The sequence below is a fragment of the Corylus avellana genome, chromosome ca3 (genome assembly GCF_901000735.1).
Source record: "Corylus avellana chromosome ca3, CavTom2PMs-1.0".
NCBI lineage: Eukaryota > Viridiplantae > Streptophyta > Magnoliopsida > Fagales > Betulaceae > Corylus > Corylus avellana.
Window position 1 is genome coordinate 29,231,668 of NC_081543.1, and position 23,339 is coordinate 29,255,006.

The window sequence follows — 23,339 nt, forward strand, 5'->3', positions numbered from 1 at the left end:
ATAACAAAAATTATGTGCTAGTTCTTGTAATATTGTGAAGAGTAATGCTGCAAATAAAACTTTTATTTTACTATTATATCACACGGTTAATGTGATTATGTGAGAGTCAATAGTCCTTGAAATTTTTATGTTTTTTATTTTTTTTAACCATGGTTGATTGGCACAATAACATTACCAGAGTGAGATAGCACAGGGTAAAAGTGAGGTGTCATACTGTCATCCACTAATTATAAAGCATGGATTTAATAATAGAAATAAACAAAATAGATGTCATCGTCACGCACCTCTTCCTACCAAGTTTTGCTTCCTATCTATAAAAGGAAGAAGATCTTCTTTTGCCTTTGCATTATTCTTTCCCTGTGAGAATATATACTTGAGATGGATTTCTTGAGCTTTGTAATTGGCCTTTGCCTCATCTGGATTTTAATCAAAACCTTCCATATGATTCCTACAGGCAAAGCAAATCACAGAAAGCTTCCACCCGGTCCAAAACCATTTCCTGTGATAGGAAACCTCTTAGAGCTCGGTGATAAACCCCATATTTCCTTATCCAAACTTGCCAAGTCTCATGGCTCAATCATGAGCCTAAAACTAGGCAAACTAACAACAATTGTAATCTCTTCAGCAGACATGGCCAAACAAGTCCTCCAAACACACGACCGAAACTTGTCGAATCGAACCGTCACGGATGCGCTCCGAGCCCACCAACACGGCGACTTCGGCTTGCCATGTATACCCATTTCAAGCCAGTGGAGAAACCTTCGCAAAATATGCAACGGCCAACTATTCTCCAACACAGCACTTGACGCCAACCAAGATCTCCGGCGCAAGAAAGTGCAAGAGCTCCTCGCTGAAACTCATCAAAGCAGCCTAACCGGTGAGGCAGTAGATATTGGCGAAGCGGCTTTCAAGACTTCGCTTAATCTGGTATCAAACACCATTCTTTCGGTGGATTTGGCCGACCCGAATTCTGACACGGCAAGAAAGTTCAAAGAGGTCGTGTCGAATATCATGAAAGAATTAGGGAAACCCAACTTGGCAGATTTTTTTCCTGTGCTTCAGAAGATTGACCCCCAAGGGATAAGGCAGCGCTCGACAGTTAACTCTGGAAAGATGATAGACCTCTTTGCCCACATGATTGACGAACGGTTGCAGTTGAGAAAAGTGTCTGGTTTTATAACGAATAATGATATGTTAGATACCCTTCTCAACATCACTGAAGAAAACAATGAGCGGATGGACAAGACCTCAATGGAGCATTTGATCTTGGTTAGTTTTTTTACTCTCTGTTCTCCCCTTAATTCTTTGATTTATTTCATTATTAATTAGTCATCTATTTACTGTTTAAGTACTGATTAAGTGATTAAATTTATCTCTTCTTATTAGCTTAAATTTTTAGGATAACTGATAATTTAACATGGTATCAGAGCTAAAGGTCATAAGATCAAACCGTGACTTCGTCAATTTACCCTCATTTAAATTAAATATTTCACGTGTTGGCCCCACTATTAAAAGAGAGTTTAAGTTTATTCGTGATGGGGAGTGTGAAAGTACTAATTAAGTAATTAAATTTATCTCTTCCTATCAGCTTATCCCTTTAGAATAACTTGTAATTTAACATTTACTTTGATTTTGATGGATATCATGTTATGGGTTAGGGTGATGCTAAAGACAACGCCAAAATTTTTTTTCATTATTATTTTTTTTTAAAAAAAAAAAAAAAAAAAAATTATGCCTGGCGTGCATCACTGTAGATGCACGCCGGCGTAATTCGTATCATTACTCTATGGGCTATCATTGAAGAGAAATTATTTTATGGTTAAGATTGGCTTTTCAGACATGAAAATTTTAAATTATTAGCTTTCATGCGTACCGATATATGTAAAAAAACAAAGTTATGACTGTAAAATGATCTATCGTACCTGATTGAGTGCAAACAGAATTTCTGATTTATTACAATAGATAATTGTTTTTGAGATAGAAAAATAGGTTGATGAAAAAAAAAAAAAAAACTCTCAGTTCGCAGTGTGTAATTGAATTATGCATTTCTACTGGATCATCCTTGTATATATGAATTATGCATTTCTAGTTCGCAGCGTGTAATTTTCTGACGTCATTTGCGATCATTTTGAAAACATTTTTACATTCTCTCAACTTTCATTCTTCAATTCTGTCAAATCTGGAAGATTTGACACAAGATCTGTCAAATCTCAATTCTGTCAGTGAGTACAAAATCCCCTCAACAGCTTCCTTCAACAAAACAAAAAATCTTGAGGGCCGAGAGCAAATGGATGTCCCCAAATCAGTCACTTGGCCACATTGCCCACAGCTTATTTGTCTCGCATTCGAGAATCAAATTTTCTTTGGCTGTTTTCTCATGTAAAATTTTGATTATTTTATTATTTTCTACTCTTAAGTGTTCATTCTTCACGTCAATGAAAATTATAATTATATGAAATAACAAATGAAAAAGTATATATAACATTTAATGATAATTTTTATTATCACGTCAGAAAATAAGCACTTAAGAGTATGTAGCATTTATTGTTTACATATTGGACATGAACTGCAATTCATTATTTTTTCCTTTTTTTTTTTGACATGGGATCACGTACCACACTTAATTATATATACATCATTTGTGTTGGAACTAGTGGTGGGTATTTTAGAAATTTTTAAAATACGTTCGTCCAATTAGGGTTTATGATTTTTCTTATATATATATATATATATATACCGAAATCATTAATAGCAAAATACAGCCGCCTTTCTGTGGACGTTGGCACATTGCCGAACAACGTTAAATCTGTGTCTTTTCTCTCTCTTAAACTTTTTTTTTTTAATTCTATATTATTCATTATTATTGTGCACAGTAACAAAATTTTGGCTTCTCCTCTTTCTGATGCAGGTTTCACTATAACTTAGGTAATTTTTAACATCATATTTCAAAAAAAAAACATAAATAAATAAATAACTTCTGGATGTTACTATTTAGGATTTATTTGTTGCGGGAACTGGTACAACTTCAGCAGCATTGGAATGGGTGATGTCAGAGGTACTCCGCAACCCAGAGGCAATGGCACAAGCCAAATTAGAGCTGGAGCAAGTAATTGGCAAAGGCAACCAAGTCGAGGAATCAGATATTTCTCGGTTACCTTACTTGCAAGCAATAGTCAAAGAAACATTTCGGCTGCACCCCGTAGGTCCTTTGTTATTGCCTAGGAAAGCTAAAGCAGATGTAGAAATCAACGGTTATATTATTCCAGAGGGTGCACAAGTGCTAGTGAATGCATGGGCTATAGGCCGAGACCCGAGCTTATGGGAGAATGCAAATTCATTTATGCCGAAGAGGTTCTTGGGGTCAGAAATTGATGTCAAAGGCCAGCACTTTGAGCTTATACCCTTCGGTGGTGGAAGGAGAATATGTCCAGGTTTGCCGCTGGCAATGCGAATGTTGTACTTGATGTCGGGTTCTCTTATCCACACATTTGATTGGAAGCTTGAAGATGGTGTTAAACTTGAGGATATGAACATGGATGATAAGTTTGGCTTAACTTTAGAGCGTGCTCATCCTCTGAGAGCTGTCCCTATTCCAATTTAAAATAGGTTAAAAATTTTATTTTGTTGTAGCTTAAGAAGATAATTTGTTTTTTTGAGAAATATGTTTTAAGTCAAAAAGTAATTTTGGCCACACAGCTGAGGGGGAGATTCTCCCCCTCCCCCCCTCCTCTCTTTCCCCCTCTCTTTTCTTGATCTGTTCCCCCCTCCCTTCCCCATTTTCCTTCCCCCCTCTCTTCTTAGATCTGTTTTTGTTTTTGGATTTCGCTTTCTTTTCCCTATTGTTATTCTTTATTTGCTTGTTTATTTTTTCTTGCTAGGTGGGCACACTTTGTGGGTGCCGCTCATCCGGCAAGCACGCGATCGGCTTTTCTTCCGGCTGCTGTCATCCGCCTAGTGTGCTCCTATTTTTAATTTTTAGTTGTATTGCTTTGATTTTCCCTGTATTTTTCTTGTTTTTCTTGCTGCTTGTAATAAGGCCATGTCCTCTTTCTTGATCTCCTCGCTTGTTATTTTGGTCCAGACCCCTGGGGTTGTGGATGTGAACGATATCCTGGCTTTCAGGTTCAGGAGGATGTGTGTCGGCATGGCGTCCTTTTGATCCCAGGGTCGAGGAATAAGAGCTACCTATGCATTAGTTTGTGTCTGCCTAGCGCAGATCTGTTATTCCAACTGAAGATTAATTATAGGTTTGCGGATGTTTGGCGTCTTTGATGTGTAATCTTTTAGTTACGACTTTGATCTTTAGCTTCGGCTAGGATCTTTCAAAACGTTATGTTCTGTGATTGTAAGAGTTTTAATAAAAAAAGAAGATAATTTGTTTGGTGTATTGAACTTTAATTTCGTCCAATAGCAAATATATATAGCTTGTGATTTTGATGATGACTTCAAATTGACCATTAAAAAATTATCATCTAGAAGCTCCCTCTGACTCATGCTTCGTTGTCCAGGATCCTTACCGATGATTGTATGTCATAGGACGTGCATGGGAGTTAAAATCCATCTATCTTCCCATACTTTAATTGATTCACCTTTCAAGTATTTATAAATAAATAATAGTTATATTTATTATTCTATATAACTAGGGATGGTTAGTAAGTTACTTGGTTAGGATTGAACTAGAAGTTGGGTTGATCCATTACCAACAACCTTTTAACCGTCGTTTTATATGAAATAGAACTTTGAGTTTTTAAAATTCTAAGTTCTAACCATTTTGGTGTGCTTGGTGGTAATAGCTATATAGATACGGTGGTGGTAGATTAAAAAAAAAAAAGCACTGAATCGTGTCATCCTCTGGTTTATCTTAGTTTTTGGGCTATGTTACTTGAATTAGTTCAAGACCAGCCCATAGTTGAGGACATCGATCTCTTATTTTTTAACGGGTTGAAATGGTTGTGCTTAATTTTTGTAGACGCTAGAGTCTGAAGGGGGTTTGGGCTTAAAAAATACTTAAGACTTTTTTTTTTTAATGTAAAAATGTGTAGTAGGAGCGGGTGCCCACACCTGCCACTCTTATATATATGGGATTCTCCATTGATAAAATGAGGGTACTAACCATAGAGACTTAGAGAAAAAATAAATAGGAAGCTGTAGAACTGATGCGTGACCAAAACCGGTGTCATGGGGATGGCGGTGTGTGCAACACAACACGCTTGGGTCGCACATGAGTGCACATGCGCTAGTGGAGAACGGCGAACAATGCGTCAATTGAAAGGTTGTGAAAACGCAACAAATCCAAGCTCTAAGTTGCAAACAAAACAAGAAGAAAACAAATAAAGAAATGAGGAGAGAAAAGAGGAAAAGGATAAATTGATAGGAGGCTGAGCTCCTCCCTCCTCCTCGGTGGGCAAACATACACTACAAAAAAACGATTTTTTATTGACACAAGTTTTTTGACGTGTCAGGTGGTCTGACACGTCAGCAAATCCTCCAAACGGGGTAATTTTGACGTATTTCAGGCGTTAAGATTGTGGGTGTCAGAAACGAAAAATTTCTGACGTGTTAGATTTAACACGTCAGAATTTCCTACCGTGTTAGATTTAACACGTCAGAATTTTTTGACATGTCAAAATTGGGACGTTAGAAAATTATTTTCTGACGTGTCACTTTTTGACACGTCAGTAAATTTTTTCTGAATTTTCTGACGTGTCAAAATTTGACACGTCAGAAAATTTCCTGACGTGTCAAAATTGACACGTTAGTAATTTAAAATTTATTAAAAAAATAATAAATTTTCTTTTTTAAAAAATTTTTTTTCTGGAATTTGTTTTTTCAATTAAAAAATTTATTAATTTAAATTATTTTGCAATTAAAATAATATATATATTTTTTAATTCTTTTCTCCACCGACGTTCTTCCGGCCAGCTCTCTGATCCCTGATTTCTTCTTTTCTCCATTTTATGATCACTCTCTCCAGCTAGCTCTCCCTCTCTCTTTTTTTCTCCATTTTTTCACTCTCTCTTCTTTCCTCCATTTTCAAAATCTCAAACCCAAAAAATCTTCAAAAAATCAACCTGATCGAGAAATCAAAAACCCGAACGTCAAACCCAACAAATCTTCAAAAACCCAAAAAATCTTCTTATCTTCTCTTCCCCTTTTTTTTTTTTTTTCTTCTTCTTCTTCTTCTCTTCTTTTTCTCTTCTCTTTTTCCTTTTCTTCTTCCCTCTAGAGGGAGCTGACCGACTGCATGTACAGAGAGAAGAGGGAGATTGAGAGAGTATCCGGAGAGAGAGAGCTCATGGGTCTGGGGAAATAAAAGAAAAGGCCAGAGAAAGTTGAATATATAAAAGAATAAATTAAAGAAAAAGAATAGGGAAAAAGTTGAAAATTCCGCTATTTTTTTTTTAGTGACGTGCCAACATTTAACACGTCAGAATTTTCTGACGTGCTAAAAATAACACGTCAGAAACCTAATATAAAAATATATTTATTTCTGGCGTGCTAAAAGTAGCACGTCAGTAATTTCTGACGTGCTACTTTTAGCACGTCAAAAATCTGTATAAAAAATATATATATATAAAATTTGTTGACGCGCCACTTTTGGCTCGTCAACATTTACTGACGTGGCAAAAAATGGACACTATTTGCCACGTCGAAAGATTGTTGTTTTTTTGTAGTGATATGAGACGCTTAAAGCTTAAAGGCGGAGGGAAAACACAGAAAGAGAGAGTGTGGAGCCTTTAAAAAATTCTTGAAAGAAAGATTTTATTTAATACAACCATGTAGGGCTGGGCGTCGGTCGGTAAAGTCGATGTCGATAGAAAAAAAATTACTTTCGCACCAAAGTCAGTAAAGTTGGTAAATTCACCGACTTTTTCCGACTGTGATTTGTACCGACGAGTCGGTTACAGTAACAGTCGGTAATGTCGGTTTGGGCTAGGCCACAATCAGTGATTGGCTCAATTGGAAAATCAAACCCAAACAGCAAGAAAAACATTTTTCCTCCACTTTCTCGGCAACCAAACAGCAAGAAAAAGAATTCAAAATCAGATTAAAAACACAACTTGAACCAAAAAAGGCACAAAAACTCGAAGCAAATCATTGTCTAAAACATAAGTAATGCTACAAGTCTTTCTTATGACCTTCTTGAGTCCCTTCAAAAATGATGTGGCTATTAAATTCACCATTGGGCTTGTGATCGATCATTATTGGATTTTGATCAAATTGTGAATTTAATAGCCACATCATTTTTTGAGGGACTCAAAAGAGACACAAGAGGAATTTGTAGAGTTACTCCTAAAACATGCTTAGCAAGAAAAAGCCTCTTTTCCTCCACTTTCTCGGCAACCAAACAGCAATAAAATAAAATCAAAATCGGATAAAAAAAACACAATCAGTGAACCAAAAAGGTAATCATAACGAAGAAAGGTGGAGTCATGAGTGAGAGTGAGAGAGAGGCGAAGATGAGAGTGGAGAGAAAGAGATCCAGAGATGAGAGGCTCGTGGCTAAGGTTAGTGAAACTATGCAAGTATGCAATATATATATATATATATAGTTTCCAATTTCCCCATTTCCCTAACCCTAGCTGCCTCTCTTTCCCATCTACGGATCTCTTCGTCTCTCATTCTCATCCCTGCCTCTCTCTCACTCCAACTCTCATCTCCGCTCACTCCCTCTCATCACGATGCCTCTGTTACTCGATAATGTCGATGTCGGTGTCGGTGTCGGTGTCGGTCGAAAACCGACTTCACCAAAACCCCTACTGCCTACCGAATCAACAATGTCGGAATATAAAAATTCATTCCACCTACCGTCCGTTGTATAGTCGATTACGGTCGGCCCACAGTCAGCACACAGTCGGTACGCGGCACACGGTAGATTTGCCCAAGCTTACAACCATGTAAGTTTTGACGTTATGTGTAATTAATATATTTTATTCTATTTTATTTTGTTCTTTGCAAATAAAAAAATTAATTTAAATAGTAATATTCTAACATTCCTCTCACTATGAAATCAAACACATTCAAAAAGATACACGTCTGTCAAACCTTAGAAAGAGAGCAACGCAGAGAGAGCATAGCAGAGTGGAGAGAGGGAGTTATGAGTCCCTCCTTTCCACCCCCTTTCTCCTTCTCCGTTGGCCCTCCTTTTTCCTACCTCCACCATAGATTGACTAGGGTACGTGTGTCAATGGTCCTTGGGGTGCTTTCTAGTGGCGTGTGGCTGGCCAGTAGTAGCGCGTGGAACACATAAGAGTGTGTTGGGTTTTGTTATTGTATTTTCGTTGTTTTTAAAAAAGAATATATTTGCACTACATTTGCTTTTAGTAGCGATCTATGGGGAGAAGTTTTATTTATTTTCTTACATTTTGCTTTTATAAATCTTAAGAATAACAGAATTGGTTTCCAGTCGGTCTGTTGTTTTCTTATGGTTCATTTTCTGAGAGCAAACCATAAACTGATGACGGAGGAGTTATCAAACATAAAGAAAAATTGTCACTATAGTAAAGGCAACGAAAGGGATTGCAATTAATAAAGCACTAGTAATGGAGATTAAAAAAAAAAAAAAAAAGGGTAAAGTCCACTTAACTCCCTCAAACTACCACCCCAATAACAATCTACCCTCAAACTATCAATTGCGACAATTTACCCCCCAAAGTATCAAAACAATGACAATATACCCCCAATTTTTAAAAAATGACGAAATTACCCTTACTAAAACAAAAATAAAATTACTAAAATTTAATTTTTTTTTTTTCAAATTTTTAAGGGTATTTTTGTTTTATTGAAAATTTTATAGGGGTAATTTCATCATTTTGCTAGCATTGTGGGGTACATTGTTATTGTTTTGGTAGTTTGGGGGGTAAATTGTCATAATTGATAGTTTGGGGCCGGGTAGATTGTCACTGGGCTGGTAGTTTGAAGGAATTAAGTAGACTTTACCAAAAAAAAAAAAAAAAAAAGGGAATCAAGGACCTGACAGTGGATAGAGACGTGATTCGTTAAAATTTGTTGTAGATCTGAAATTGTTTGGGACGGTGACTTTTCATAGATATTGTCTTATAATAGCTCGAGGGGTTATTGCGTATATTATAGATAATATTTGAGTTATGAAAATTTCAAATTATAGCATTTTGTCCAATTTTATTATTATATGAATGAAGAGATAATAGGTTAAAAAAAAAAAAAAAAAATTCTTAATGAGTGAGGCCAAACACTGAATGCGATGATGGAAGATTCCTCTTCTCCATAATTACAGTGATCTGTCATTCTCCATAATTGCAGTGATCTGTCATGACTTGTATGAAAATATTTTCTATTCTCAAAGCATTTCCTTAGTTCTACAAACATCGAAATTGGGGGATAACTGTTGGGTCATGGATCAGCCATTACATATATATACGACAGTCTTCGGACCCAATATTCAGGCCCAATCGTCAGGATCCGAGATCTACACATCTAAGACTATGAAATCCAAGACCCACTTAGCCGAGACCATAAAGTCCGAGACTAACTCAGGACATACAGGTCTCAACAAAGGGAATAACTCAGATATCCTGAAAGATAATGCCGTTGATGAATAAGTGATTTTGTTTATTCAAAGGATACCATATCCATTTACAATCCAGATAATTTATATCAATCAAGATACGCCCGTTAACATCTAAGATCATAAAGACGACCGGATCCCATTCGGACGCTCTAACTTAGCTTGACCCAAAAGCTTAAATGCTTATCCACTGATTTTAGGCCACTAAGATCACGAAACAGCTAACAATATGATCCTACATTTAAATATTTGTGCAGCTGATATTAAGGGATAAGATTCCTTGATATGTTGGAAATCGAACTCTATCTTTGCCTATAAATACAAGTCATATGATTGATGCAAAGGTAATCGCAATTCTTGCTATCTAAGCTTTGTGGTTAATATTTTTTCTCTTTCCCATTCTGACTTAGGCATCGGAGTGTCTCTGCCGGCTCACCCCCGGTCTCTTTGATCCTTCTTTCTTCTTTGCTGTGCAGTCAACATCCATGTATTGGTCAACTTGAAGCTCGGCAGGCGTGCCATGTCGTCATCAGGAAAACTATGCTTTAATAGTTTGGCACCGTCTGTGGAAACTCGATTTTCATAGTTCATATATATCCACTAATCTAGAATGGTGACTACTCGTTCTACGGCAGCAGCCTCCAAAACACCGCCACCACCCAATCTAGCCGAATTCATGAAGCAGATGTCTGAATCTATGAAGGCTCTGAAAAAGCAGAATGAAGACCTGGCTGTAAGACTCACAGTCGCTGAGGGCCGCAATAGCCAGAAGGACCAACAGCGAGAGGAAAGGCAAGCAAAAAGGCATGAAGAACGGCGTGAGAGGGAAATACGTGCAGAAATTCACAATGGGAAGCGTATGGCCGATTCGCATCGCGAGGAAGAAGCAAGCTCAGTTCAAGCTAGCCATCATACTACTGTCCAGAATGAGGAACGTCATGAGCAGGAGAACCCAGAGAGGTCTCAACATACTAGGCCTTGACGGGAGCAACCTCATGGGCGGAATGAAGGCCAGATGAGTGCTGATATGGAAGATCTTAAGAAGAAGTACGAAGAGCTAACTCGCAAGTTGGCTGCAAAAGATGAAAAAACCCCTGCTGCCGGGCATATGGACAACACCGACCTGCCTTTCACTGATCGAGTGTCAGGTTTCCCTTTACCTGACAACTTTAAAATGCCTCGCGTCATGGAGTTCGACGGTAGTGACGACACTTCTGAACATATGGAAAGCGTCCGTGCTCATTTTTCCCTTCATAGGTTTTCCAATGAAATAGCACGCTGAATCTTTGCCCTCACTTTAGAAGGAGCTGCTCAGGATTGGTTCGCCAGATTGCCTGCCAAGTCAGTAGACAATTTCAAAGAACTCAGATGTCTCTTTTTAAGCCAATTCCTGGCAACCCGGAAGAGGAAGAAGCACTCGGCTTGTTTACTATCACTTCGTCAGGGGAAGGAAGAGAGCCTGAAGGATTTCATGCATAGGTTCAATAAAGAAAAACTGTTGGTAGAAAACCCGGGTGATCAAACGGTACTATCCGCATTATGGCATGGAGTCAGGCCGAATGGGCCTCTAATGGCCGAAGTGTCAAAGAGTTCGACAAAGATAACTCTGTGCGAATTTATCGCCAAGACAGAGGAGTATATCAATCAGGAAGAAATGATTAAGGCTCTCACGAAAGGTCAAGAGGAAGAAGATCGAGAAAAGGAGGACGCCAAAAAGGAGCTACCTGCAACGTCTACCCTGAAGGAAGAGAAATTCCAGAAGAAAGTAGTAAAGAAGGTTGTACCATCATTCTCGAAGATAGAACCTCGGTGACGTGAAGATCGAAGGTTCACACCTTTGAATACCAGGGTCAACGAAGTGTTCATGGAGACTAGAAGGGACCTAGCGTTCAGATGGCCGAGTAAGTTGCGAGGTGATCCAAGGAAGCGAGATCGGACGAAATTCTGTGAGTACCATAACGATCACGGGCATTTGACGGAAGACTGCATAACCCCGCTACAGGAAATTGAAACTTTCATTAGAAATGGAAGGCTAGTAAGATTCCTAGTAGGAGAAAGGAATCGAGACGTGGTTCACAAATAGCCCCACAAGGTGGATGCAAACCGAGATGGAGGGGGACGAGAGCCAAGACGTGATCGGGATGATGGTCCAAGAGAGGATTCGAGACCCTCCCGGGATCAAGGAGTGGTAGGTGAAATCCACACTATTGCTGGAGGAATAGATGGTGGAGGACAGTCTAACTCGTCCAGAAAAGCCTACGCTAGGAAAACACAGGAAGAGGAAGTCTTTACTGTACAGAAACCATCCAAGGTTACAAAAAAGGATTCAGTGGTTCTACCTTTCTCTAAAGAAGATGCTAGGGGGGTAATGCAGCCACATGATGACTCGCTAGTTGTAACAGTGACGGTGGCCAACCATATGATCCATCGAATTTTGGTAGACAATGGGAGTTCGACTGATGTTCTATATTGGCCGGTCTTTAAGCAAATGGGTATTGATCGCGACAGGATCAAACCATTTAGCTCTCCCCTGGTTGGATTTGCAGGAGAGCAAGTCCAGCCGATTGGCCTTATTTCACTCCCTGTAACGGCAGGGACAACACCTAAACAGAAGACTGTCATGGTAGATTTCCTGGTTATTGATCGACCAGGTGCCTACAATGCCATTATCGGTAGACCTGCTTTGAATAAGTTGAAGTCCATAACTTCGACGTACCATTTGACGATGAAGTTCCCGACAGAAGAAGAGGTCGGAGAAGTGAAGGGGGATCAGACTCAGGCGAGAATATGTTACAATACGTCTCTCAAGAAGGTCTCGGATCCGATTCCTATTGTAATTGGTACAGTAGGTGGTAATAGTACGAATGAGCCGCAGGGAGAGCCAGCTGAACCTCTGGAAGATGTGGTAGTTGGTGAAGGCAAGATTTTGAAGATTGGGACACAGCTCAGTCCTAGAATCCGAGACGGTCTCGTCACCTTCCTGCGAGGAAACTTAGAAGTTTTCGTATGGACCCATGAGGATATGCCAGGAATTGCTCCTGAAGACATCCACCATCAGCTGAATGTGGATCCGAGTGTGAAGCCGGTGAAGCAAAAGAGAAGAAAGTTCGCTCCTGAGCGGAATATGGCTATAGCTGAAGAAGTGGAGAAGCTTCTCAAGGCCCGTTTCATTGAAAAAGTGTATTATCCCGATTGGTTAGCCAATGTAGTATTGGTCAAAAAATCCATCGGGAAGTGGAGGATGTGAGTGAATTTTTCCGACCTCAACAAGGCTTGTCCAAAAGATAGCTTTTCATTACCCCGCATAGATGCGTTGGTAGATTCAACAGCTGGGTATGGCTTACTCAGCTTCATGGATGCTTTCTCTGGTTACAACCAGATATACATGCATCCAGAAGATCATGAGAAGACTGCTTTCATAACTGACCGAGGCCTGTACTGTTATAAAGTCATGCCCTTTGGTTTGAAGAATGCAGGGGCAACATACCCGAGGCTGGTTAATAAGATGTTCCGAGACCAAATCGGACGTAATATGGAAGTATACGTTGATGACATGTTGGTCAAGAGTGTGTTGCCACAAAGTCATACACTTGACTTGCAAGAAACATTTGCAACCTTGAAGAAATTTGGGATGAAGCTGAATCCCTCAAAGTGTGCATTTGGAGTCTCGTCAAGAAAATTTCTCGGTTACATGGTGTCAATCCGAGGAATAGAAGCTAACCCTGAGAAGATACAAGCAGTCTTAGATATGCAGTCTCCAAGAAATTTGAAACAGCTCCAACAATTGACGGGAATGATAGCGGCACTAAATCGGTTCATTTCACGGTCAACCGATAAATGTCTTCCATTTTTTAAAGTCCTGCGAAAGGCTTTTGAATGGACTGATGAATGTGAAGAAGCCTTCGGGCAACTGAAGAAGTATTTGATGAGTTCGCCCCTGTTAAGTCAGATAATGCTCAGAGAAGTACTGTATCTGTACTTAGCCGTGTCTCCAACAGCTGTCAGCGCCGCGTTGATTCGAGAAGAAGAAGAAATTCAGAAGCCCATGTATTTCATTAGCAGAGCTTTAAGAGGTGCGGAGGAAAGATACCCCCAAATGGAGAAGCTGGCTTTTGCCTTGATTATAGCATCCAAAAAACTCCGACCTTACTTTTAAGCTCATACCATCAGAGTATCAACAGAGTACCCTTTGAAGAAAGTATTGACAAAGCTAGATCTGTCTGGAAGATTAGCCAATTGGGCAATTGAGCTAGGAGAGTTCGATATTGAGTTTCTCCCTCGAAGTTCTCTCAAAGGCCAAGCACTTGCTAATTTTCTGCCAGAATTCACTAATCTGCCAGACGTCATTAGTTGGCTAGGTGATGAGACCTGGGTAATTTCCATAAACGAATCATCTATGAAGAAGCATGGTGGAGTTGGAATAGTGATGATTACTCCTAATGGGGAAGAATTGTATAGCTCTTTGAAGTTGAAGTTCAAAACCACAAATAACGAGGCCAAGTACGAGGCAGTCCTGGTAGGACTCGGTTTAGCTCGTGAAATGGAAGCCAAATTTGTGGAAATACAAAGTGACTCCCAGGTCGTCGTAGGGCACATTCGAGGTGAATTTGAAGCCAAGGGAGACAAGATGAAGCTGTATTTATCTAAAGTGCAGGAAATGCAGAGTCTATTCAGTAAGTTCAGCATTATGAAAATTTCGAGGCCAGAAAATGATAGGGCAGACCGATTGGCCCCGAATAGCCTCAACAACTAATTGAGAGATTGAAGCCGAGACTCCTATCCAAATTCTTTCACAGTCATCCGTTACCGAGATAGTGTCGGTCTCGACAACCGAGATCATACCTGATTGGCAACTGGAAATCGTGGAATACCTGAAAAGAGGAGTACTTCCCTTAGAAAAAAAAAGCTGGCTACCCGGTTGAAGGTAAGAGCCAAAAGGTTTACAATGGTAAATGGAATCCTTTACAAGAGGGGTTTCATGTTACCGCTTTTAAAATGTGTTTAAAAGGAAGAGGGAAATTATATCCTTAGAGAAATCCATGAAGGGATTTGTGGAAGCCATTATGGAGCCAAAATACTGGCACATAAAGCAGTCCGAGCGGGTTTTTACTGGCCCAACATGAGTCAAGACTCAGCAGAACTAGTCAGAAATTGTGACAAGTGCCAGCGATTCGTAAATATCACTCATCAACCTCCTGAAGACCTGAGTGCAACCTCATCGCCTTGGCCCTTCTCCCAATAGAGAGTAGATATAGTGGGACCATTGCCTCGGAGCAGGGGAGGTGTAAGGTTTGCAATTGTCGCTGTGGATTATTTCACCAAATGGGCAGAAGTGGAAGCATTAGTGAATATCACAGCCAAGGCAGTAGAGCGATTTTTATCAAAAAACGTCATATGCCGATATGGCATTCCCTATGCATTCGTCACGAACAACGGTAAGCAGTTCGACTGCGACTCCTTCCGAGACTGGTGTGCCAAGCTCCGAATAAGGAACTACTATTCATCTCCAGGGCATCCCCAGGCTAATGGGCAGGTGGAAGCCACCAACAAAACTATTTTCAAAATCTTGAAGAAAAAATTAAATGATTGTAAAGGAGATTGGGCTGAAGAGCTTCCAGAAGTTTTGTGGGCATACCGAACAACCAAAAGAATTCCAATTGAGGAGACACCATATGCCTTGAGATTTGGGACTGAGGCAGTCATTCCAGCCGAGGTAGGCTCGGGCAGTTGTCATGTAGAGACCTTCCACCCCGAGACTAATAACGAGGGTTTACAGCTACACCTGGACTTGCTACAAGATAAACGGGATCAAGCCCAAGTGACTATGGCAGCATATCAGGCAAAAGTGACTCGGTATTTCAATAGGAAGGTCAAGCCTCGGAGCTTCAAGGTTGGAGATATGGTCCTACGAAAAGCCACTTTGGCAACCAAAGACCCAGCTGAGGAAAAGCTGGCTCCTAAATGGGAAGGACCTTACAGAGTGACTGAGTGCAAAAGGGCAGGAGCATACCACTTGGAAGACTCCAAAGGTAAGGCTCTTCCGAGGCCTTGGAACGCTGAGCATCTTAAAAAGTACTATGTCTAAATGCTGCAATATGTGATTTATTTGTCATTTCATTATTTTTTTTCCAATGAATAAAAGTATCTCGGAGTTAAACAACATACAAAGTCCATAAGTACAAATGATTTTATAAGTCTCGAAAAATACAGCTGAAAAGGCTCTTCCGAGCCCCGAAAAGATGCGACCAAAAGAAGCTCTCTTAACCCAACATAACCCGGAGTTAAGAAACCTAATAGAACTCCCCGAGACCTAACTCGGAGAAGCATAACTATGGGTAAGTCCGAGGTTAAACCAAAAAACCTAATGAAACTCCCCGAGATCCAACTCGGAGAGGCATAACTAAGGTTAAATAAAATACCCCGAGACTTAACTAGGAGAAGTATAATTATAAGTTTTTTTGACTACCTTAAAGTTTTGCATCAAAAGATTATTCGAAAACTCGTATAAATGCAAAAAACTCAATACATTAAGCAGAAACTTGAGATATACATAAGGAATCCTTAATAGGTTCTACATCATCATTCTTTGGAGGAAAAAGTAGGAACGACATTAGTGGCCTCGGCAGATGAAGATTCAGCAGTATTGCCCTTGGCAGATAGGGCGTTATCAGGAATGGTCTCGGCATTTTGGTGAGGCTGATCCAAGAAGGGCTCGTAGAAGAATTCCTTTATGCTAGCTGCGTCAGGCATTTGTTTTGGACCCAGGTTGACCAATTGCGTCATAGCCGCATCTTAGCAAGGGATGTCCTCGATGTTTACCTTGTCAAGGTCTAACCGACGCCTCGAATCCTTTGCCCATGTCCGGAAGGTCTCGAAACCCAGAATAAGCCCATCAACCCAGGCAGAATTTCGAACCCATGAGGCAAAACTCAGCTAGCGCAGATAGTTGACGGCTCGGGTTCTAGCCTCCTTTAGCTGGGCCCTCACTTGGGCATACTTGCCTTTGAAGAATTTGAGCTTCTCCTCGGCTACCACTTTGGCTTCGTTCGCCTTCGCTAGCCAGGCCTTTAGATCCGAGACCTCATCTTGAGCTGCTTTCAGTTGATCCGAGACCCCTGCGTGAGTCTCTTATAGTTGGGTCAGGTCTTCTTTAATTATAGAGTTGTCCTCATGTAGACGGTTCACCTCGCCTCGGAGGCTCTCAATCTCAATCAGCAACTCAGCAATTCTGGATTCAGCTTTGGTCCCAGCCACGGCGGCCTCAGAAGTCTCGGCCAGCAATTTAGACTGTTGCTGACCCGAGCGTAACAGTTCCTCATCTTGCGCTACCACGACCTTCAACAACTTCGCATTCTGGGACTCCAGCTCAGCGACCTTGTCTTGAAGACGACTTGTCTCAGTGGCCGAGCCCTGTACCATCTTCCAAAAGTAGCTGTATAGTACCAAAGACTTCATGATGCTCTGTAGCAAAAATTTGGTTAGGATGCGATAAATAAAAAAAGAAAAAAGAGACAGAAGGGAAAGTTAGAAAACTTACAAAGAGTTGGAAGAAAATCATTTACTCAGTCATGCCCTGAGCGGATGTATCACGTTCCATACTTAGGCCCTCATGGGGAATCAAATCCACCAGAGCGTGAAAAGGGTTGCCCTTCAGGTCACCATTGAATCTAGAAAGGGGTCCGCCAACAGTCCAATTCACCCCTTGAGGCCTTATGATTACCTCGGAAGAAGAAGAAGTCTCGGTAGCCGATACACTCTCGGCATCGGAGGCCCTCTCAGGAGCAAAGGCCTTCTCGGCATTTAAATATGTCAGCTAATGAACCTCGATAGGTTCCGGAACCTGAGCCATATGCTCATCCTCGGCAATGGGTGATAGCGGCTTGAGTCATGTGCCTTCAACTGCAGCCACAGTATGCCCCTCAACTCTTTCTTGTACCATCCCTATAGAGCCTTCGAAATTCCCTTCCAACTCTATCTTGTCCAAAATGTGCTGGATATTCGAGCCCAGAGGTTGAGGAGTAGCATTCTCTGCAGGGATCGCATTCTCTGCAGCAGCTCCCGCTGAGCCTAGAGGAGTAGCATTCAGTGGCCGAGTCGAGATGGACTCATTTGCAAGGAAGGACTCAACCTCCGCCGCAGATCTTACCACAGGCTTTGGACCCGTTTTTCTCCTGGCAGCTAGAAAGCTGGCAAACTGGTCCTGCGCTTTTGTTTCGGCCACCTTCTTCAGTTTCCTCTTTTTAGGTTGAGGAGCCTCGACGTCCTCAGGCTCGTCAACCAATTTCAGAACTTTGGCTACTCGAGGAGGAGTGCTGAGCTTCTTGGTTTGGGCGTCCATTTTCAGGGGTCTAGTAGTTCGGAACTGCGGGGCTGCAGGTTGAACTGGGCCCCCACATATTTTCAAAGCTCCACCAGTCTAGAGAGGAATATTCTTTTGTTTCGGCAGCATGACCATTTTTTCTTTTCCCTTGTCAAGCCTAGATTTTCGAGGGGTAGCCCTTGGGTATTTGCTATTGGAGGACCCGAGGAGGCGAGACTTGGGTCTCGGACGACCATGGAGGCGAGTCTCTTCTTTTTTCCACCAGCACTTCCCTCAAGGGTGTCGATGCCCTTTCCCTCAGAAAATGTCCTAATCAACACGGTGTAGTACATCAAGCTTTCATGTTTCTGAGCCCAAGCTATGATACTGTTCAAGCGCTTCTACTCGTCGTCATTCAAGATCGGTTCCTTAGCAGCATTTTTAGAAGGGACACTAGTCTCCCGCGGCACCATCGGACCCTCAGCAACTTCAGTGGGGTAGAACTCCCACTGGCTCGTGGCGAAAAAGTACTTAGCCTTCCGCCCGTGGTTGCAGGAATACTTGCCATCCATGTTAATGAACTTTCCCCGCCGAGACTGAAAGTTGTTCAGGCCTTCACATTTTGGGTTCCTTTGAAGCCGGTATATCCATAAAAACTCCCGTGTGGTGAGATACTGCCTTGGACCAAGGGCCATTGGCCAGAACAATATACAGGCATATATGACCCTCCATCCGTTGGGCACAATCTGATGCGGAGCCAGGTTAATAAGACTTAGCAACTCTCGCACTACCCGTGGGAAAGGCAGTCGAAAACCAGAACGAAACATGGTTTCGTAGAGACACACCTCGTGTGCGTCAGCACGCACAATGGCACCAACATGTTCGTCATCAAACCGAAGCTTCACTGATTTGGGGATGAAACATTCCTCTCGGATTCTAGCTTCGTCGGCTTTGGTTAATTCCGACCGCTAGCAGGCTGGGTAAGTATTGCCACCGAGGCCATCGGAGCGTGATCCTTCATCACCAGACATGGTGATATTCAGAAAATGAGGGGGGAAAAGCGAGAGAATGAGAAGTTGGCTCTCGGAGAGCGAAGAAGCAAGGCCTAAATTTTGTTGCGAAAAAATGGAAGATGAATGAGTGGAAGAGGGGACAACAGTCTACTTAAAGGAGCTCCCCTCGGTAACATGCGCATTTAATGCACTAGGAGGAGCACGCCTCTTCATATGACACAAGCAATGTACTCGAGCGTCAGAATTTATTACTTGACAGAGCCTCGGAATTCGAACCGACACCATTTAAAATTTTGAAATTTGAAATTTAAAATTCAAAATTCAAAATATGACCGCTTCAAAATTTGAAGTTCAAATTTTCCCGCCTTAGTCATCCGAGACAGGCCTCGGAATATTATTGGTTGTCTCGTGAATTTTCCTGAAGTAGCAGGTCTTGGGAGCTAGACCCATTCCGTCAAAACATGAAATTTCCTTAGTTCTACAAACATCGAAATTGGGGGTAACTATTGGGTCATGGATCAGCCATTACATGTATATATGACAGTCTTCGGGCCCAATATTCAGGCCCAATCGTCAGGATCCGAGACCTACACATCAAAGACTATGAAATCCGAGACCTACACATCCGAGACTATGAAATCCGAGACCCACTTAGCCGAGACCATAAAGTCTGAGACTAACTCATGACATACAGGTCTCGATAAACGTAGCGAAAGACTAAGGTAACTAATCAAAGAGCAGCGTCTTTGATTCTGCAAGGAGAAGCGTCTTCGTCTTCTACCCAAAAAGATAAAACAAGCCCGCAGGCTAAAAGAAGGATAAAACTCCGCAGAGTATTTGAGAGAGAATTCTCTGATTTTATAATAATTCAATTGATTGAGTTTTACATAATAGGCAAGCCTATTTATAGAAGAGAAATCCTTGGAGAAAAAGTAAACCTACTTCTAGTAGAGAAAGTAAATCTAATCTTAGTAGGAAAGTAAACATAATCCTAGTAGGGAAAGTAAACATAATTCTAATAGGAAAAGTAAATATACTCCTAGTAGGGAAAGGATTAAAAGTAAACTATTTATTCTTGGGGGTGGGGACACACATGTCCTACATCAGTCTCCCCTTCTTGAAAAGAACTCGTCCTCGAGTTAAGTTCTGACTCCTCTAGTGGAAAATATTCAAAAATGTCTGCCACGTTGAATGTTGAGGATATCGCCATTTCTTCTGGAAGATCGATGACATATGCATTGTCGTTAATCTTTTTTAGTACCTTGCATGGACCATACTTCTTATTCCTCAGCTTTCCAGAAGTACCAGTTGGCAGTCGCCCCTTGCGTAGATACACCATCACAAGATCTCCTTCTTGAAAAATCTTCGATCGCCGACCCTTGTCTGCTGCCGTCTTGTACTTAGCATAGGATTCTTCCAGATGCTGACGAACTCCCTCTTGGGTAGCTTTCACCCGTTCTGCTAAATGCTCCGCGGCCACACTTGCACCGGGTAGCTTAGGTAAAGTTGCAAGATCTACTGCAAGTCTCAGAGTTCTTCCATAGACGACTTCAAATGGTGCCTTCCCAGTAGATCGATTCACCATGTTATTGTAGGCAAACTCAGCCTGAGCTAAAGCCAGGTCCCACTGCTTTGGTTTGTCACCTGCAATACATCGAAGTAAATTACCTAGAGTTCGATTAACAACTTCTGTCTGCCCGTCCGTCTGGGGATGGCTTGTGCTACTAAAGTTCAATGCTGTGTCGAACCGCTTCCATAATGTTCGCCAAAAGTGAGACAAGAACTTGGTGTCTCGGTCAGAAGTGATAGACTTTGGGACTCCATGCAATCGAACCACCTCTCGGAAGAATAGATTGGCCACTTGAACAGCATCAGATGTTTTCTTGCAAGCAACAAAGTGAGCCATTTTGGAAAATCTATCCACAATTACCATTATAGAATCTACTCCTCGTTGGGTTCTCGGGAGACCCAATACAAAATCCATGGATACATCTTCCCACGGTGCTTCTGGTATTGGTAGAGGCATGTATAATCCCGCATTTTGGGTTTGCCCCTTGGCGACCTGACAAGTCTGGCATCGTCAGACAAAATTACTTACTTCTTTCTTTAGTTGCGACCAGTAATACCGCTCCTCAACTAGAGCAATAGTCTTGTCTCTTCCCAAATGACCACCCAAACCTCCAGCATGTAATTCTCGGATTATCTGTTCCCGTAAGGAACTCCTCGGGATGCACAGCCGATTCCCACGAAATAAATACCCCTCTTGAATATGTATCACAGAAATTGGTTGCCCCGCCTTGCAATGCTTCCAGGTTTCACCAAAATCTTCATCTTCCTCATTTAACTCCTTTAGGCACTCGAATCCAGTCACTTCAGCTTTCATGGTGATCAACAGGGTAGCTCGGCAGCTTAAAGCGTCAGCTACACAATTCAATTTTCCCGACTTATGCTTGAGAGAAAAAGTGAACCGTTGGATGTAAGAAACCCACCGAGCATGCATCCGATCCATATTCTTTTGACTATTGATGAACTTTAATGCTTGATGGTCGGAATAGAGGATAAACTCTTGTTGGATCAAGTAGTGCTCCCACACCTTGAGGGCTCTCAAGACAGCATAAAGCTCCAACTCATATGTTGACCACTTCTGTCTTGCTTCTCCGAGCTTCTCACTAAAAAATTCTACGGGCTTCCCTTCTTGAGATAACACAGCTCCTATCCCGACGATTGATGCATCACATTCAACTTCAAACAACTTGTCAAAGTCAGGTAAGGCAAGTACAGGTGCTGTGCATAGCTTTTCTTTGATGATTGAGAAACTTCGCTCAGCTTCTTCACCCCAATTGAATTTTCCTTTCTTCATACACTCGGTGATCGGTGCTACAATACTGCTGACATTCCGAACGAACCTTCTATAGAAAGTTGCTAACCCATGGAAACTTCTTACTTCTCCCACTGACTTGGGTGTGGGCCATTCTCGGATTGCTCTCACCTTCTCTTCATCCACTCGGATTCCATCGGCACCGACTACAAATCCGAGGAAGAGTAACTGATCCATCATGAAACTACACTTCTTTAAGTTGATGAACAACTTATTTTCACGGAGAACCTCCAACACTTTCCTCACGTGATCCATGTGATCCACCGGGTTGCGACTATAGATAAGAATATCATCGAAATAGACAACGACAAATTTTCCGATAAAAGGTTTCAGTACCTGATTCATGAGTCGCATGAAAGTGCTTGGTGCATTCGAAAAGCCGAAAGGCATCACCATCCACTCATAAAGCCCCTCTTTAGTCTTGAACGCAGTTTTCCATTCATCTCCCGGTCGTATACGGATTTGGTGATATCCACTCCTCAAGTCAATCTTCGAAAAAATCTTAGCCCCAGATAGCATATCAAACATGTCACCTATTCGGGGAATAGGAAACCGATACTTGACCGTGATCTTGTTGATTGCCCGGCTATCCATGCACATTCGCCAACTCCCATCTTTCTTCGGTACAAGTAGGGCCGGTACTGCGCATGGACTCATACTCTCTCGCAAGTGTCCCTTCCGAATTAACCCCTCTACCTGCTCTTGCAAAATAGCATTCTCCTTTGGGCTCATTCGATAATGTGGCAAGTTCGGGAGACTTGCTCCCTGCACTAAGTCAATATAGTGCTGGATATCTTTCATGGGGGCAGTCCTTCGGGCATCTCTTCAGGCATGATGTCTTGGAATTCTTCTAACATCGGTCGCATTATCTCAGGAACTTCTTGTGAGACGGAGCCCGGGGTTCCCTTGGTCACCAATGCTATGATGTCTCGGGCCTTCTTAACTTCTTCTATAAATTCTGATCCAGTGGATAGGAGGATCGGCTTTCCCTTAGAATAAGTAGAATTTTCGACTTCCTGTAAAGGTCGAAATGTTATCTTCCGACCATCCCAAAAGATAGTGTAGACATTGGCTCTTCCTTGCTCCTGGGCATTCACGTCAAACTGCCACGGTCTTCCCAGGATTAAGTGGCATGCATCCATCTCGACAACATCACACAAAATAGAATCCGAGTAATGCTTACCGATCGAAAATGTGAAACGACATCTCTCGGTTACTAGTGTCTCGGTTTCCCGCTTGATCCATCCGATCTTATATGGAGTTGGGTGCTTCTCAGTTTTCAAACCCAACTTTGAAACCATCTCCTTCGACACTACGTTCTCCCCGCTACCACTATCAATAATCACATCACATACTCTTTGGTTGACTGTGCAGCGAGTACGAAAAATCTTGTGCCTTTGAGATTGATCATCTTGCCTCGGTGTCAAGAGTAAACGTTGAATTACTAAGGATCGGGAAAGTGGGATTCCCTCATCAGCGTCAGCCAACTCCTCTTCTTCATACTCGGGTGTATCAATATCTCCATTCTCGGACCCTCCCTCTGGCTCAGGTTCGATCAAGTTTACCATCTGCCTTCGGGGACATTGATGCGACCTATGTCCC

The 23,339-nt window shown here is 41.6% G+C and overlaps 1 protein-coding gene across 1 annotated transcript; it reads left to right on the forward strand.

The window, feature by feature from the left end:
• The first annotated feature begins 358 nt into the window (after positions 1-358).
• On the forward strand, positions 359-4,392 carry LOC132176683 (geraniol 8-hydroxylase-like). Its single transcript, XM_059588956.1, has 3 exons — positions 359-1,269; positions 2,996-3,606; positions 3,879-4,392. Exons 1-2 carry the CDS (start codon positions 379-381, stop codon positions 3,599-3,601), a joined length of 1,497 nt encoding a protein of 498 aa, XP_059444939.1. The 5' UTR covers positions 359-378; the 3' UTR covers positions 3,602-3,606; positions 3,879-4,392.
• Positions 4,393-23,339: the final 18,947 nt, after the last annotated feature.